The sequence below is a fragment of the Anabrus simplex genome, chromosome 4, assembly GCF_040414725.1.
Source record: "Anabrus simplex isolate iqAnaSimp1 chromosome 4, ASM4041472v1, whole genome shotgun sequence".
NCBI lineage: Eukaryota > Metazoa > Arthropoda > Insecta > Orthoptera > Tettigoniidae > Anabrus > Anabrus simplex.
The window spans coordinates 77,649,406-77,664,602 of NC_090268.1; the positions used below are offsets into that span (position 1 = coordinate 77,649,406).

The 15,197-nt window shown below is 39.5% G+C and overlaps 1 protein-coding gene across 1 annotated transcript in view; it reads right to left on the reverse strand.

Moving 5' to 3' along the window:
- The window catches only part of tous (testes of unusual size), a 131,125-nt gene that overhangs the window by 18,891 nt on the left and 97,037 nt on the right, over positions 1-15,197 (reverse strand). The window contains exon 12 of the mRNA XM_067146015.2: positions 11,751-11,932. Within this exon, the coding sequence (XP_067002116.2) occupies positions 11,751-11,932 (182 nt within the window). The remainder of the gene's footprint in view (positions 1-11,750; positions 11,933-15,197) is intronic.

Sequence of the window (15,197 nt, forward strand, 5' to 3'; positions counted from 1 at the left end):
TTTGGCAAAACAGTTGCTTAAATGTAGTACATAGGCCTATCAACAGGTATCAACACATAACAGAGAAGCATAATATCTGTGAACTATTGTGTGCATTTCTCCAACAGCGGACATTAAGTGAAATGGAGAACAATCGGCAAGACAGATTTGTTTCCGTGGAGGAGAGTGTTACCACCGCTGAGATTCACAGGTGACTGGTGACTGTGTGTGAAGAGTATGCAGCATCATGAAAAACCATTTACAATTGGGTGGATGGCTAGTAAAAAAAGCTGGACAACAACAGTGAGGGAAATAAGTTACGGCAGGAAAGTGACAGTGACCACACCTGTAAAAGCCGTGCAAATGGAGAGGATTATTGAATAGGTGCATCAGATTCTCTAAACCAGAGGCAGCCACTGGACTCACCTGCATCACATCATGCACAAACACCTTAAACTGGAAAAGATGTCTTCTAGGTAGGTTCCCAAAGCTCTGACTGCTGAACACAGACAAGTGTGTGGCTGTTTGCAGCAATCTTGCAGTGCCACAAGGAAGATCTAGAAGGCTTCATGTCCAAATTTTTGACCAGTGATGAGAAGTGGTTCCATTAGTCTTAAAGCCCAGGGAAGTGTGAAAGGAGTCCCCGCAAGAAATTCAGCACAGTGCTCTCGGCAGGCACAGGCATGGCTACAGTGTTCTGGGACAAGGATAGCATCATCCTTCTTAGCATTTGTCCTACAATGGAGCAGGGGTCCACTGTTTTGCAAGCCAATCTCCACTTGGTTCTATTAAGGGCATCGTTTGAAACAAGATGAACATAGGCATGTCTTCTTGAAGGCGATCAAGCCATCGTTTCTTGGGCCGACCACATGGCCTATTTCCAGATGGTGTAATGCAGAGTGCCATCTGTATAAAAGATGAACCTTCTCTATGCATTACATGGCCATACCATCGAAGTGGCATCTCACGCATCTTGTCTACAATCAAGGCAACTCCCATGATTTTCCAGATTTCTAGGTTGATGACATGATCTAGCCAGGTCAGTCTAAGTGACCAGCAAAGCATGTGCATCTCCTTGACGCGAAGTGCTTGCTCGTGCTTGATTGTTGCTTGCCAGCATTCAGAGCCATACAGAGCGACTGGGCAAAAAACAGTCCTGTAAACCTTGGATTTCAGATGGATTGGTATCCGACGATCGCAGAGAACACCAGTAGTTTGCCGTCACTCATCTAGGCCGCATCTAATCATGCTCGGGCATCTGAAATAGTGTGACACTCAGTATTGACCAAAGAACCAAGGTACTGAAACTGTTCTACTTTTTTGAGATCTTGGCCATCTATCTGAATGGTTCCTGATTGACCGGCTGGAATCAAGGATGATAATTAACAGCAAAGAATATGTGAGCACCCTTCAGAATTCGAAAGATGAGCTCGGGGAAATGGAGGAAAAACGTGTTCTTGCAGCATGATAATTCGTAACCTCACATGAATTGGGAGATAACTACCACCATTGCTGATATGGGCTTCCAAGTGCTGCCATAGCCACCACATTGCCCTGACTTGGCCCCTTCTAATTATAGCCTGTTCAGGGCTTTGAAGAAATCCCTGCGTGGATATCATTTCACTGACTGTAAGAACTAACTAAATTTGGCTGTCCGGAAGTGGGTGCGACATACTCTGAAAAAGTGGTTCCAGGAGGGCCTAGAGAAGTAGCCATACCACTGGAGCAAGTATATATAGTTGAAGGGAGACTATAAAGAGAATGTGGACATATTTACTGAGGTGTAATTGTTCTAAAATAAAATAAAGTGTAAATCAATTGACACACAAATACCAAATTTTTAAAAATTCTGACCAAAGTATTTTATTTAGGCTATATACATTAATTATATTTCCATCAAGATTATTTTGCTATTGGTTTTACATTTTACCAATGCAGAAGGTCTTATGGTAACAGTGGAATAGGACAGGAATAGAAGTGATTGTGGCCTTCATTAAGGTGTGGTGTAAAATTGGGAAAACACAGAAAACTATCTTCAGGGCTGTTAACAGTGGGGTTTGAGCACACTTTCTCCCAAACGTTAGCTCGCAGCTACATGACCCAAATGGAGGTGCATTTGGCCCTGAGGTTCACTCAGCCTACACCAAAAATAAGTACCAGATTAATTCCTGGGAGAAGAGACGGCCGGGCGTAGAGCTAACCATTCTACCCCATCATGTGCCAAGGTTACGAATAGTGGAAGCCTATAAGAGCCTTCATGGCCTGTACACTTACAGAGATGGCTTTGATTTACATGACCCAAATATGCTGCCAACTTGCTCAGTGTCTATCAAGATTAAGAAGAAAATACCTCCCATTAATAACTTTCATTACCTGTACCTAAAAGCTAAAAGACTGCAAATTCTTCAAAACACAGAACAGCACATTGCCCCTTGCCACATTTTACAACTTGGTTCCTTCTAGTTTTCCTCCATTTTCTCTGGCTGACAACAAACCACTGGTGCACGAGAAGTATGTTTGAAATCTCTGTCATCCCTTAAGGGACTCACTGCTAGAGTCCCTGAAGTTTGTTTTATTGTATTTGTATTTGACAAGTCCTTATGTCTTTCGTTGGGCAGTTTTGTTTGATAATAATAATAATAATAATAATAATAATAATAATAATAATAATAATAATAATAATAATAATAATAATAATATATTATTATAATTATATTATTATAATATAATTATAATATAATATATAATATAATAGATAATATAATATTATTTATTATTATTATTATTATTATTATTATTATTATTATTATTATTATTATTATTATTATTATTATTATTATTGCCTAAACTATGCAATTGCAGACTTTCTGAAGCAGTGCCATCCATTTTGACATTCCAATTGTGCTGCTGTCCAGCAATAAAAGCAGAAATGTATTGGATGGGTCCTATGGCTGAGTAAATTTAATTTTGTCAGATGATACTCAGCCTGCCACCAAAAATCTTTAACATTGAGTGTCAAGAGTTTTGACAGCTGGGATTGAAGCTGCGAACTTGGACTCATGAGTAGGACACTCTACCACTGATCCAAAGAGGAAGCTGACAATGTACTTCTGTAGGTGTAAGTGTTGCTAGATACTTCAGTCTCTCCGATATTACCTGGAACGCATGGGATTTATTTCTGTTGGAACATCATTGAATTTGATATTCCTTGGCTGAATGGTCAGCATTGAGGCCTTCGGCTCAGAGGGTCCCGGGTTCAATTCCCGGCCAGGTCAGGGATTTTAATCGCATATGATTAATTCTTCTGGCTCAGGGACTGGGTATTTGTGGTTGTCACAGCACTTTCCTCTTCATATTCAGACAACACACTACACTACTACCACCACAAGAACACGCAATAGTGATTACATCCCTTCATATAGGGTTGGTGTCAGGAAGGGCATCTGACCACAAAATAGGGCCAAGTTCACATGTGCAACACAGTTTGCACCCGCGGCCCGTCAGATATGGGAAAAGCGGAAGAAGAAGAAGAAGAGCAATGAATTTGATGCACACCATTCAAACATCACGTCCTTGACAAAATAAGGTCTATCTATAAAAATACATTACAGTCAAAGCCCGGTTAAATGCAGTCCGATTCACCATGGATTCTGATTGAACATGGTGCAAAGAACGTCTCCGAATAAACTAATCAATGAAATTTCTAATTTTTAATTGCATACAGGGATTCCGCATTACAGTCTATAACTATTACTGACTCCATGTTAAACAGAACTTCAAGGGATGATTGGATGAGGTTTTAGAAACTGCATGCCTGTCTATTCATAGAAATAATGGAATGTCAGCAATTGGCCAAGCTTTTGTGTGCACAGGAGAAAGTTAAAATAATCTTCCCTCCCCTTCCCCTCAACAACTTAAGCTTGTTTGCCTGCACCCGCACTTACAAAATAAGTGACCGTGTTGGTTTTTAGCTTGTGTCAGACGATCTCCTAGTTAGGTCTTGAGTTCGGAGCAGGTGCTGTGATGTCACAAAAAATAAAAGCATAGACCCTACTCTGTGAATGATAAATTGAACATAATCGAATACAATGTCAAATATGTGTATTTTAGGTACAGAGTCTTTCCTAAGTTTGTGTTCTTTTGTAGCCTACTCTTTTTCCCCAAACTTCTGTCACCTTATAGGTCATTTTCCATTTACCACGGTTAAGCTATAATGCAGGGTAAAGCATATACCATGGCAACTGCATTAAATTGAGCTTCTACTGTACCATTTTGGTAGTGAATGCATTAATGGTTTTAATTTATACAAGAGCAAAAGCAGATACAATATACATCATCATCATCATCATCATCATCATCATCATCATTTCCCATTATCCAGCTGTAGCCAGGCAGGGGCAAATATGGTTCCTCTCCACTTTCTTCGGTCTTTCAACCACTCTTCCTCCAACACTGTGTCTCAGTCCAGGTTTCTTTCTCTAATATAACGTTGGATTGTGTCCTTCCATCTCAGTCGTGGTCTTCTGCGGCCTCTCCTTCCTTGCATTTGCATAACTTTTTTTTGGCATTCTTTCATCACTCATTCACTTTATGTGCCCAAGCCATCTTAATCGGCTCTTCTCTTGTCTATCATTAATTTTTTCCACTCAAATTTCTTCCCGGATTTTCTTATTCCTTATTTTGTCTCTTCTACTCTTCTGTATCATACTCCTCAAGAACTTCATTTTGGCTGCCTCTCATCCTTCTTTGTCATTGTCCAAATTTCTACTCCGTAAGTTGTTATGGGTACCTTGTACGTAGTTTCCTTTGCTTCCATTGGCACCATATACAATGAATTACAATATACTGTACTGGGAAATCAAATATGTCATAGGTTCTCTGCGAAACCGTTTTGATTTTTACTTCATCATGTAGTCCTACATTTGACTATGTTGATGACCAAAAACGCAGAATTAAGTCCGTAACATTTATATTATGATTTTGTGTATATTCTTTCAAATTTCACATTCCTGTTCTACATCAATAATAAGGAGTTGTGAATTGATGATACCAAAGGCCTGAACCTGTCTTTCTGAAGCTGTTTTTAAGATTCTAACATTTTACCCCAGTTTTGACATGGCTTACTGTACATTTATTTTAAATTCTAAACTAAGTTGTCAACACTGGATTAAAGAATGACTTGCTTTCTTTTGTACAATTTGTATTAATTCAGTGTAACAGCTCATTTCACAGACAGCTATTCAACATCAAAAATTTGAACTGTAATGTTCATATACATGGCTTGTCCCACTGAAATCAGTCAATATACCAATCTAGACAATAGGGAATTTGGGTTTGAGTCCTGAAGACAGTCATACTTTCAACTTTCCTTCAGTAGTAAAATACAATACAATATGCTCTACGTTGCCCCGACACAGATAGGTCTTATGGCGGTGAGAGGAGAGGAAAGGCCTAGGGGTGGGAAGGATTCGACTGTCGCCTTGATAAAGGTACAGTCTCAGCATTTTCCTGGTGTGAAAATGGGAAACTATTGAAAATCATCTTCAGGGCTGCCGAACCCACTATCACCCGAATGCAAGCTGACAGCGACGTGACGCAAACCGCACAGCCACTCGCTCGGTAATAGTAATAATCCTTCGCTTTGATTTAATTTATCAACATATGAATAGTAACACAGTAAAGGTTTCCACCTATTCAGTACTAATATGTATTTACAATGTTATAAATTACATGGAACTAGTTTCGACCCACCTAGGGGTCATCATCAGCCATATTAAAGCATACATAAGTTTTTGTCGAATCCTAAAACATGTTATTTTTAATTGTAATAATCGTATGAATTTATAATTTATAAAGTGAAGTGTGGTATTGAGATGAGAAATGTTAGTATGGTACAGGTGAGTAGTAAATAATAATATATATACAAACAAGTTTGGAACAAAGTACAAGTGGGGTGCTTAGAGTTGTAAAAATATTAGCAAACAAAGGCCCTTTACTCAACATAATGGAAAATTACTACATACACCTAGACCAATACTTCAACGCCAGTCACAATCTCAATGAAATCTCAGAGAAACCCAACATACTCTTCGATCTATTCATCACTTTCCTCAGAAACAATAATGCAGCCAACCAAAACTCAATCCTAAGTCTAATCAAAGGTACTTTTCCGAGACAATTACCTTTTCTCCCGCACCCTTCAGCCCCGCCTTAAAAGCTCCCCACCCCCACCTCACCCCAAGCCACCCCCACTCTTCCTAACCCCCTCCTAACCCGCACGCGCCTGCCCTCCTCTCTGCCCACACTTCTCTCCCCGCCATTAATCGCACACCATCAGCTATACTACACACACCGCAGCGCGAGGTAAGCGTCCTTTCACTTTATGTTAACCTTTTCCTATCTCCATTTTTTGTTTTTACCGACTTTCTCCATTTAAAGATAAAAATTTCATTGTTCCGTATTGAAATTATTGATGTTAAAAATTAAATAATTGAAAAGGAGGTTCAACCTATTCAATACTTAAAAGAAAGAAATGTAGTAATTACATTCTTATTTAAATGGGACCGGTTTCGACCTTAGTCCAGGTCATCATCAGCCGTAAAAACATGTACAATGTTTATGAATATTGGAGGTCAGTTTCACACTCTGATAGGCACAAAGACACGACACCACATTCTGTCATGCACAAAGTCACAACACTATCAACTAATATACGAAGATCAAAAATAAATTGAAGTCGCAGACGAATAGATTTGTAGTAGAAAGCCGCCAGCTCCTGGTGATCATTGATTTGCGTCGTATATTTTTATATACGTACTTAACTTCCCGCAACTGTGACAAATTCTGGTCCTTCAAAACATTCTCCATTCTACTTTGGCGTTCGACCGCAGCGCATGACCTTGAATGTGCCGCGCTGATCACCAGGAGCTGGCGGCTTTCTACTACAAATCTATTCGTCTGCGACTTCAATTTATTTTTGATCTTCGTATATTAGTTGATAGTGTTGTGACTTTGTGCATGACAGAATGTGGTGTCGTGTCTTTGTGCCTATCAGAGTGTGAAACTGACCTCCAATATTCATAAACATTGTACATGTTTTTACGGCTGATGATGACCTGGACTAAGGTCGAAACCGGTCCCATTTAAATGAGAATGTAATTACTAGATTTCTTTCTTTTAAGTATTGAATAGGTTGAACCTCCTTTTCAATTATTTAATTTTTCTCCATTTAAACAGGCCCAATTTGGTTTCCGCTAAGAACTGAGAATCAATATATCCACGCGCAGTTTCCACCTTCTTCTCAACCAGAAATTCAAAAATAACTTCACGTCCAACAATCAACAACGCAACCGATCAACACAGCTTTAATACACCAAATGCCTAATTTCTCCACTTAAGTGATCAGTGTCAAGCCGACTTGACATCAAAAGAGTATCACTCTTTACTCTCCAGACTTTGTACATACTTGTATATATGTTTATATGTGTTATTTTACATTGATTCTTTAGTACGAGGACTACTGACATCCACGAGGTTATATTTTTACAACTCTAAGCACCCCACTTGTACTTTGTTCCAAACTTGTTTGTATATATATTATTATTTACTACTCACTGTACCATACTAACATTTCTCATCTCATTACCACACTTCACTTTATAAATTATAAATTCATACGATTATTACAATTAAAAATAACGTTTTAGGATTCGACAAAAACTTATATATGCTTTAATATGGCTGACGATGACCCCTAGATGGGTCGAAACTAGTTCCATGTAATTTATAACATTGTAAATACATATTAGTACTGAATAGGTGGAAATCTTTACTGTGTTACTATTCATATGTTATTCTCAGTTCAGTACGGACCAACAACATGAAATTCATAACCCTTGATGTTAATTTATCAAATCAATCAAATTATCAATCATTTGCATTTAGGGCTGTTGTCCATGCGACAGATTTCCTATCAGTTGTTCACCTAGACTTTTCTTATACGATTTCAAAGAACTTGGAAATTATTTGTCCTCTTGAATTCCAACTTTATCTTCATGTTATTATCTTTCCTACCTTTAAATGCTCCACTCAAACTTATTCATCTACTAATGTCGTTGCACGCTCTCTTTCCATGGCAGCTGGAACATACTGCTTAGTTGAACAGCTTGTTTTCTTACTTCCAAGTCTTCCCAGCCCAGAGTCTGCAACATTTTCGTAACACTACCCTTTTGTAAGAAATAACCTAGAACAAGTTGTGCTGCTTTCCTTTCGATCTCTCCCAGTTCTTGTATCAAATAATACGCTGGAACCATACTCTAATTTTGTCCTTACCAGAGACTTATATGCCCTCCCCTTTGCAGCCATACTTGTTTGTCCAACCCGTTTCCCTAGGGTCAGGTATGAGGTGAGATGAATCTGTTGTGGGGGGTTTTCATGACCAGATGCCCTTCCTTATGTCAACCTCATCAGAGGAGTTAATGAGATGAAATGAATGACGTGATATATGATAGTAGGGAGAGGGCTAAACCCGGTGCCAGCACATAACCTACTCCTGTCGAATAGCACCGAGGGGTCTGCTCAAGGCTTAACGTCCTCATCTGATGGACGAATCACCATCAACAGCATCATATTCCCTCACTCCATATGAGCACTGTGGAGAGGTTTGGAATTTAATTCAGACTTTTGGCACGCAATTTAGTGATTAGAAATTGTATACCACCACCTCCCCTACCCTGCTGGCCAACATTCTAATGGTGAAATTTTTTTCGAACAACGGGACTCGAACCGGCTAACCTTGGTGTCAGACCGATTAGATTTCAGCGCCTTAACGATCATGGCCACCAGGCAGGCTCTTTACAGCCATACTACAATCTGTAAATACCCTCCTAACCATAGGAAGAGATCTGTAAACTTTATTTACAATCTCGTTAATATGATTACTCTAATGAGATCTATCTTTATATTAACACCTGAGTACTTACAGTGATTCCTTTGGGGTACTTTCACCCCATCAACACAGAAATTTAAACTGCGAGGACTTTTCCTCATCTCATCATATGTTGAGTTCTCTTTGCAGTTGCTCACAGTCCTGTAATTGATTTAGTAGTCTAGTACATCTGTAAAAAGCCTTTGTGTAATTCCATTTCTTTACTCATATAATTTATACTGTATATGGTACGAAGGTCGATCAAATATAAACAGGATTTTTGTTCTTGAACAACAACAGTTGGTAGGACTGGCCCCGCGCTTCTGCTATGCTTAGGCGGGACCGTTAGGTGTGGGGAGAGCGTGCTGTTAGATATTTTCCGCCGTTTCATCAGTAATGCTCACGATGTCGGTGCACCAGGTGCACCCCTCCACTGCGCAACACATAATTATAAAATTTCTTGCTTGTGAAGGAGTTACAGTGGTGGAAATTTTCCAGAGATTGACTGCACAATTCAGTGATCAAACATTGTCGGGACGCATGTGTGTAAGGAGTGGCGGAGGAAAGGAGAGGCAGCACCAGTGAAAGCCAAGACTCGACTGTCAGCTGGCAAGGTTCTTGCAACCATTTTTTTCAATCTGTGAGGTATTTTGCTGATTGAATTTTTGCATGAGCGACGCACAATCAATGCTGCTTACTACTGCGAACTGTTGAACAAGGGGAGGGTTGCATATCGCCACAAAAATCGAGACCAACCGATTTGACAATGCACGGCCCCATGCTGCAGTTCTAACTGTCTCCAGGCTACAGGAAATGGACTGGACTACATTTGATCATCCTCTTCACAGCCCGGACTTATCGCCCTGCAATTTCCATTTGTTCGGACCGCTTAAAGAAGCTCTAGGAGGGCAACGATTTGAAGATGATGAGAGTGTGGAAGACTTTGTGCACAACTAGCTGGTGACACTACCCTGTTCTTTTTATGATGAGGGCATCAAAAAGCTGCCCATATGCTAGGACAAATGCATTTCCAAAGCAGGAAACTATGTGGAAAAATAAATTGTAATTACCTTGACTTTTTCAATAAATGAATTTAAATCTATATATATATAAAATAAGAGTTTTGTCTGTACATTGCTCAGAAGTTGAAAAGAATGGTATTTCTATATCGGTCATGGCCACAGTAACAAGAAAATGCATTTTTTACTTTTCCGTAATTTCTGTCTGTCTGTCTGTCTGTCTGTCTGTCTGTCTGTCTGTCTGTCTGTCTGTCTGTCTGTCTGTCTGTCTGTCTGTCTGTCTGTCTGTCTGTCTGTACACGCATCACGAGAAAATGGCTGAAGAGAATTTAATGAAAATCAGAATGTAAAGTTGGGTGATGAACTGCTAAAATCTAGGCTATAAATTATTTTAATCACGCCGAGTGAAATGGTAGTTTAGGGGAAGGCCTGAAATTTAATTCTCAAATGTTTATGTTATTAGTGGTCGTGTCTTAATGAAAATCGCTAGACAAAGATGGGAAATAAGTCGCTACAATATAGGCTATACACACTGAGAAAAATGGTAGTTTAGGGGAAGGCCTAAAATTTAATTGTCAAATATTTATTTTATTAGTGGTCGTATCTTCACGAAATTTGGTATAGAAAGTCGGTTAATTTGCTTGACGTCGCACCGACAAAGGTAGGTCTTATGGCGACGATGGGATAGGAAATGAATAGTGGTGTGAAGGAAGCGGCCTTGGCTTTAAGGTACAGCCTGGTGAAAATGGGAAACCACAAATATACCATCTTTTTTTTTTTTGCTTAAAGTCGCACCGACACAGATATGTCTTATGGCGACGATGGGATAGGAAAGGTCTAGGAAGTGGAAGGAAGCGGCTGTGGCTTTAATTAAGATACAGCCCGTCATTTGCCTGGTGTGAAAATGGGAAACCACGGAAAACCATCGGCAGGGCTGCCGACGGTGGAGCTCGAACCCACTATCTCCCGAATACCATCTTCAGGGTTGCCGGCAGTGGGGTTCGAATCCACTATCTCCCGGATGCAAGCTCACAGCTGCGCGCCCCTGACCACACGGCCAACTCGCCTGGTCGTACCGACTGTAACAGCCTGCCTGTATATTGGTGGGAAGTAGCTGGGGTGTAAGATAACTTTCTTCTTTAGCATGCCATTCCTCTGGTTCATACATTTTCTGATATATCTGGTACGTAACTCACTGGTTCATCATAGTATTCAAGCTATACAATCCCCACTCTGAGCCACTGATTGGAATGAGTAATGTGCATATTTAACGGAATAATGACAGAGGAGTGTTCACGGCAGTCTGCGACCTGGTTATTCCAGCTCTGGAACTTTGGACTCTTAGATCGGCACCGTAGTACTGTTCGTTGAAAGTGAGAAAGTGTGCAGTTCTTCATTTGATCGGGCATTTTATATGATAACATTGTTTTTAATCGCTACATTCCTAGACGTTTTTGTAATGACCTATGTTGAATTCAGTTAGGAAAACAACAAAGTCAGGATTTCTGAGAATCCCGTAGTGAAGCACGGGTACATCAGCTAGTAAAAAATAAAAACCCATTTATATTTGATCCCCTCTCGTACATAAGAAAACATAAAGGTCCAATAATACTGCCTTGGGGGACCCTCTTCTTAATCATTACAAGATCCACCTACTCTAATTTTCTGAGTTCTATTTTCTAGAAATTTAGCCTTCATTTCCATCAGCAGTCTCCCATGATCTTCCCTATTAAAGCTTTGGTCCTCCTGAATCTAAATCCTACTGGAATCCTTCAAGTTTATTCTTGGTTCAAATGCCTGCTTTTGTTGATACAAGCAAAACTTACCTGATGAACTTCTTCTTCATTACTCCTGCTTCTCCTCTAAGCCGCACATTAATATCTTTTTCTTCTTTTAATTGTAGTTCATAACGAGTTTTAACTTCCACTATCTCCCTGTCAGCATCGTCTTCAATCTCTAGTTTTATTCTCTCATGCTCCTTGATTTGTTGGTTTGACTCTTCATGTAACTAGATTTTTAAGAAAGCACATAACTTAAATTTAAATTGTGAACAAAATACAGAAAAATTACATTCACAGACTTCTTCTAACTTTTTTAAGGAAGTAGATGTATTTGAAAGGTAGTTGTATTTAAGCTTTACTCCTCTCTTCAATACCATTTCCATAATTCTTGACTCATTATGGATATCACAAAAATTAAGACATCTATTTCCAATGGGATACATGTCCTCAAAAGTTGTTTAAATATTTGGTAGCAATATATCCCTTTCAATAGTCAATTTTTTAATTGTTTTAAATCGTTTACTGCTTTCAAACTTCCTTAAAATAATGAAAATCTTATTCAAAATGGAATTTATATTTCATGTAGTATAATGTTCAAGAGAAAATGTGGCAAGTTTTGTTGGAAATGGGAATTCCTGTACATGTGGTTTGGCTGATAGTAAATCTGAATGAAGTCAACTGAGCTGTGGTCAGAATAAATGGTAAACTGATGGGGAATTTCAGAATCCATAAATATGTCCATCAAGATTGTATACTGTTGCTGGTGTTCTTAAATCTTAATTGAAACCAACTTTCAACTTATTAGGTCATGTGACGTACATTCAGTACGTGTTGAAGAGATGTTAAGTACAGAACAAATGGCCAACCAGACACCAGTGGGATCCGAACCCACAACCTCCCGATTTCGCGTCAGTTGCTCTACCAATTGAGCTATGGTGGCCTAGGCCATCTTTGTTCTGTTGGAAAGGATCTAAGCTACAGGTCTGGTACTACTACCATCACACTTTATTATCTATGGCGAGTACATCATGAGAGGTGCACTTGAGGAATGGAATGACAGATTTCCTCTCATCATCAGCACTGAAGAGTTTGGAATTTCTAAGCTCATTATTCATGGTAAGCAGATGATATGGTAATAGTTTCAGAAGAAAGAAAAGAGCTCTAGAAGGTACTAAACAGACTCACTTGAGTGGCCCTAAAAAAATGACTTGCAAATAAATCATGACAAAACTAAACAAATGACTTCAGAAGAGACAGTAAACTCTCTCCAAAAGATACATTGACCCTTCAAAATAAACTTTTAGATGTAGTACCAAAATTATCTCAGATTTATTCTTCAAACAACATTGACATCTTTTAACAATCATATCAAAGAGAAAACAACGTCAGCAATAAAAGCAATTTACAACATTCAACAACCACAAAAACTTTCAACATAAACAGCAATCATACTATTTAAAACAGCTATAGCACCAATAGCAACTTATGGGATCCATATAATCTGGGATAAACTTCAAAATAACAACGTGATATCGCTAGAGAAAGTTAAAGCTTGTAATATGAAACGAATCCTGGGTATCAGGAAGACAACACCATCAGACCTTGTCTTACTAAAAGAAACTATCTTTATAGAAGACATCAGAATGCAGATACACCTGGCAAACACTAAGGCCTACAGGAACACATTCCAAATTATCATAGAAAAACGCCGGGGGTTGAAGTTGCTCACGTCCGTAGGTTTAACCTCACATTGCCCTACACGTGACCCCCGGGTGGTGCTAAGCGAGCAACAGAGACTAGATGCCACCGTACTGTCCTCATCAACCTCACGGCAATGACAATCAAAGAGTTAGCCCTTTTCAGGGCGCAGCATCCTATACATGGACACTAGGCCCTCAATTAACCACCTGTCAACTAAACATTGAGGGTATAAGTAGAGTCAAAAGTGAATACTTGTCGAAGATACTTCTGGATCATTCTGTTGATATTCTGGTGCTACAGGAAACTCATTGTGAAGATGAACATCAACTGATTAACAGGGGAAAAATACCTGGGTACAAACTAACTACCAGACTTCACCACCCTAAGTATGGCATTGCCATCTATATGAAGAATGATATTGACAACTATGAAATTCTGCCACCAGACTCCATGCATAATATCTTCACCACCTCTGTCAAGGTTCAAAATATTACTATCATGAACATTTACAAACCACCAATGGTTAACTGGCCAGACCCTATCACACTAAAACCCACCAAAAATAGTGTTATCCTAGGTGACTTTAACAGCCATCATACATTATGGGGTTATAAGAATAGGGATGAGAATGGCGATAGACTATTCCAATGGATACACATTGATAACCTGACACTGGTGTATGACGCCAAGGAGAAAGGTACATTCCATTCACCACGATGGGATCATGATTATTCTCCAGACGTGTGTTTTATGTCACATGGACTAATGGCACAATCTCCACAAACCCAAAGGCATGTATTGAACGATTTCCCAGGAAGCCAAGGCCCATAACCTACAAAATCGGTCTGCAAATCCCAATAGTTAGATCAACTCCTAAAGCTCGGTGGAATTTTCAGAAAGGTGACTGCAAACTGTACTCCTCGTACACTGATGCTGACATAAGATGGGTAAAACCATCTCCTGAGAACTACGTTCATTTCATGGGACTAATCTAAGCTGTTGCTAAGCGAAGTATTCCAAGAGCGTTCCGTAAAGATTACATACCTGAGTGGAGTGAGGAAACTAGTCGTATATACAAAGAGTACGAACAAGACAACAGTTATGAGAAAGCTACTGAACTGCTGGCATCCTTGGACAGTGGCAGGAAAGAAAAGTGGTACAAAACTGTTGAAAGGCTCAGCTTTACTTACTCAAGCCGGAAAGCTTGGTCACTTATCCGAAAATTGGACTCATCAAACAAGCCAGCAAGAAAACGATCATCTATAAATTTAGAGAACATTGCCAACTACATTGCCTCCTCATCCAGGCTCATGAAAGATAAGAAATACAGCAGAAAAATTCGATCTGAGTTCAAGCGGTTAAGACAAGAAGTTGAACCTCATACCAACTACTCTCGACCATTTTCTCCAGAGGAAGTACAGCATGGCCTGAAATCCCTCTAGAATGGTAAAGCAGCTGGATTTGACGGTGTATATCCAGAACTATTGAAGAACTGTGGCCCCGCAATTGTACGCTGGCTGGCGTCCTTCTTTAGCAGTATACTGCACTCTGGACGTGTACCCCCAATATTCAAGAGAACTAAAATCATCTTCATACTGAAACCAGGAAAGGACCCTTCTCTACCCCAGAGCTACAGGCCAATTTTGCTACTGTGTGTTACTTTAAACAAATGGAAAGGTTAATTCTGAACAGGATAGCTCCTGCAATAGAACACATGATCCCAATAGAGCAAGATGGGTTCTGCCCCAAGCAAGACTGTAGTGACCAAGTCCTTGCCTTAACATCATATCT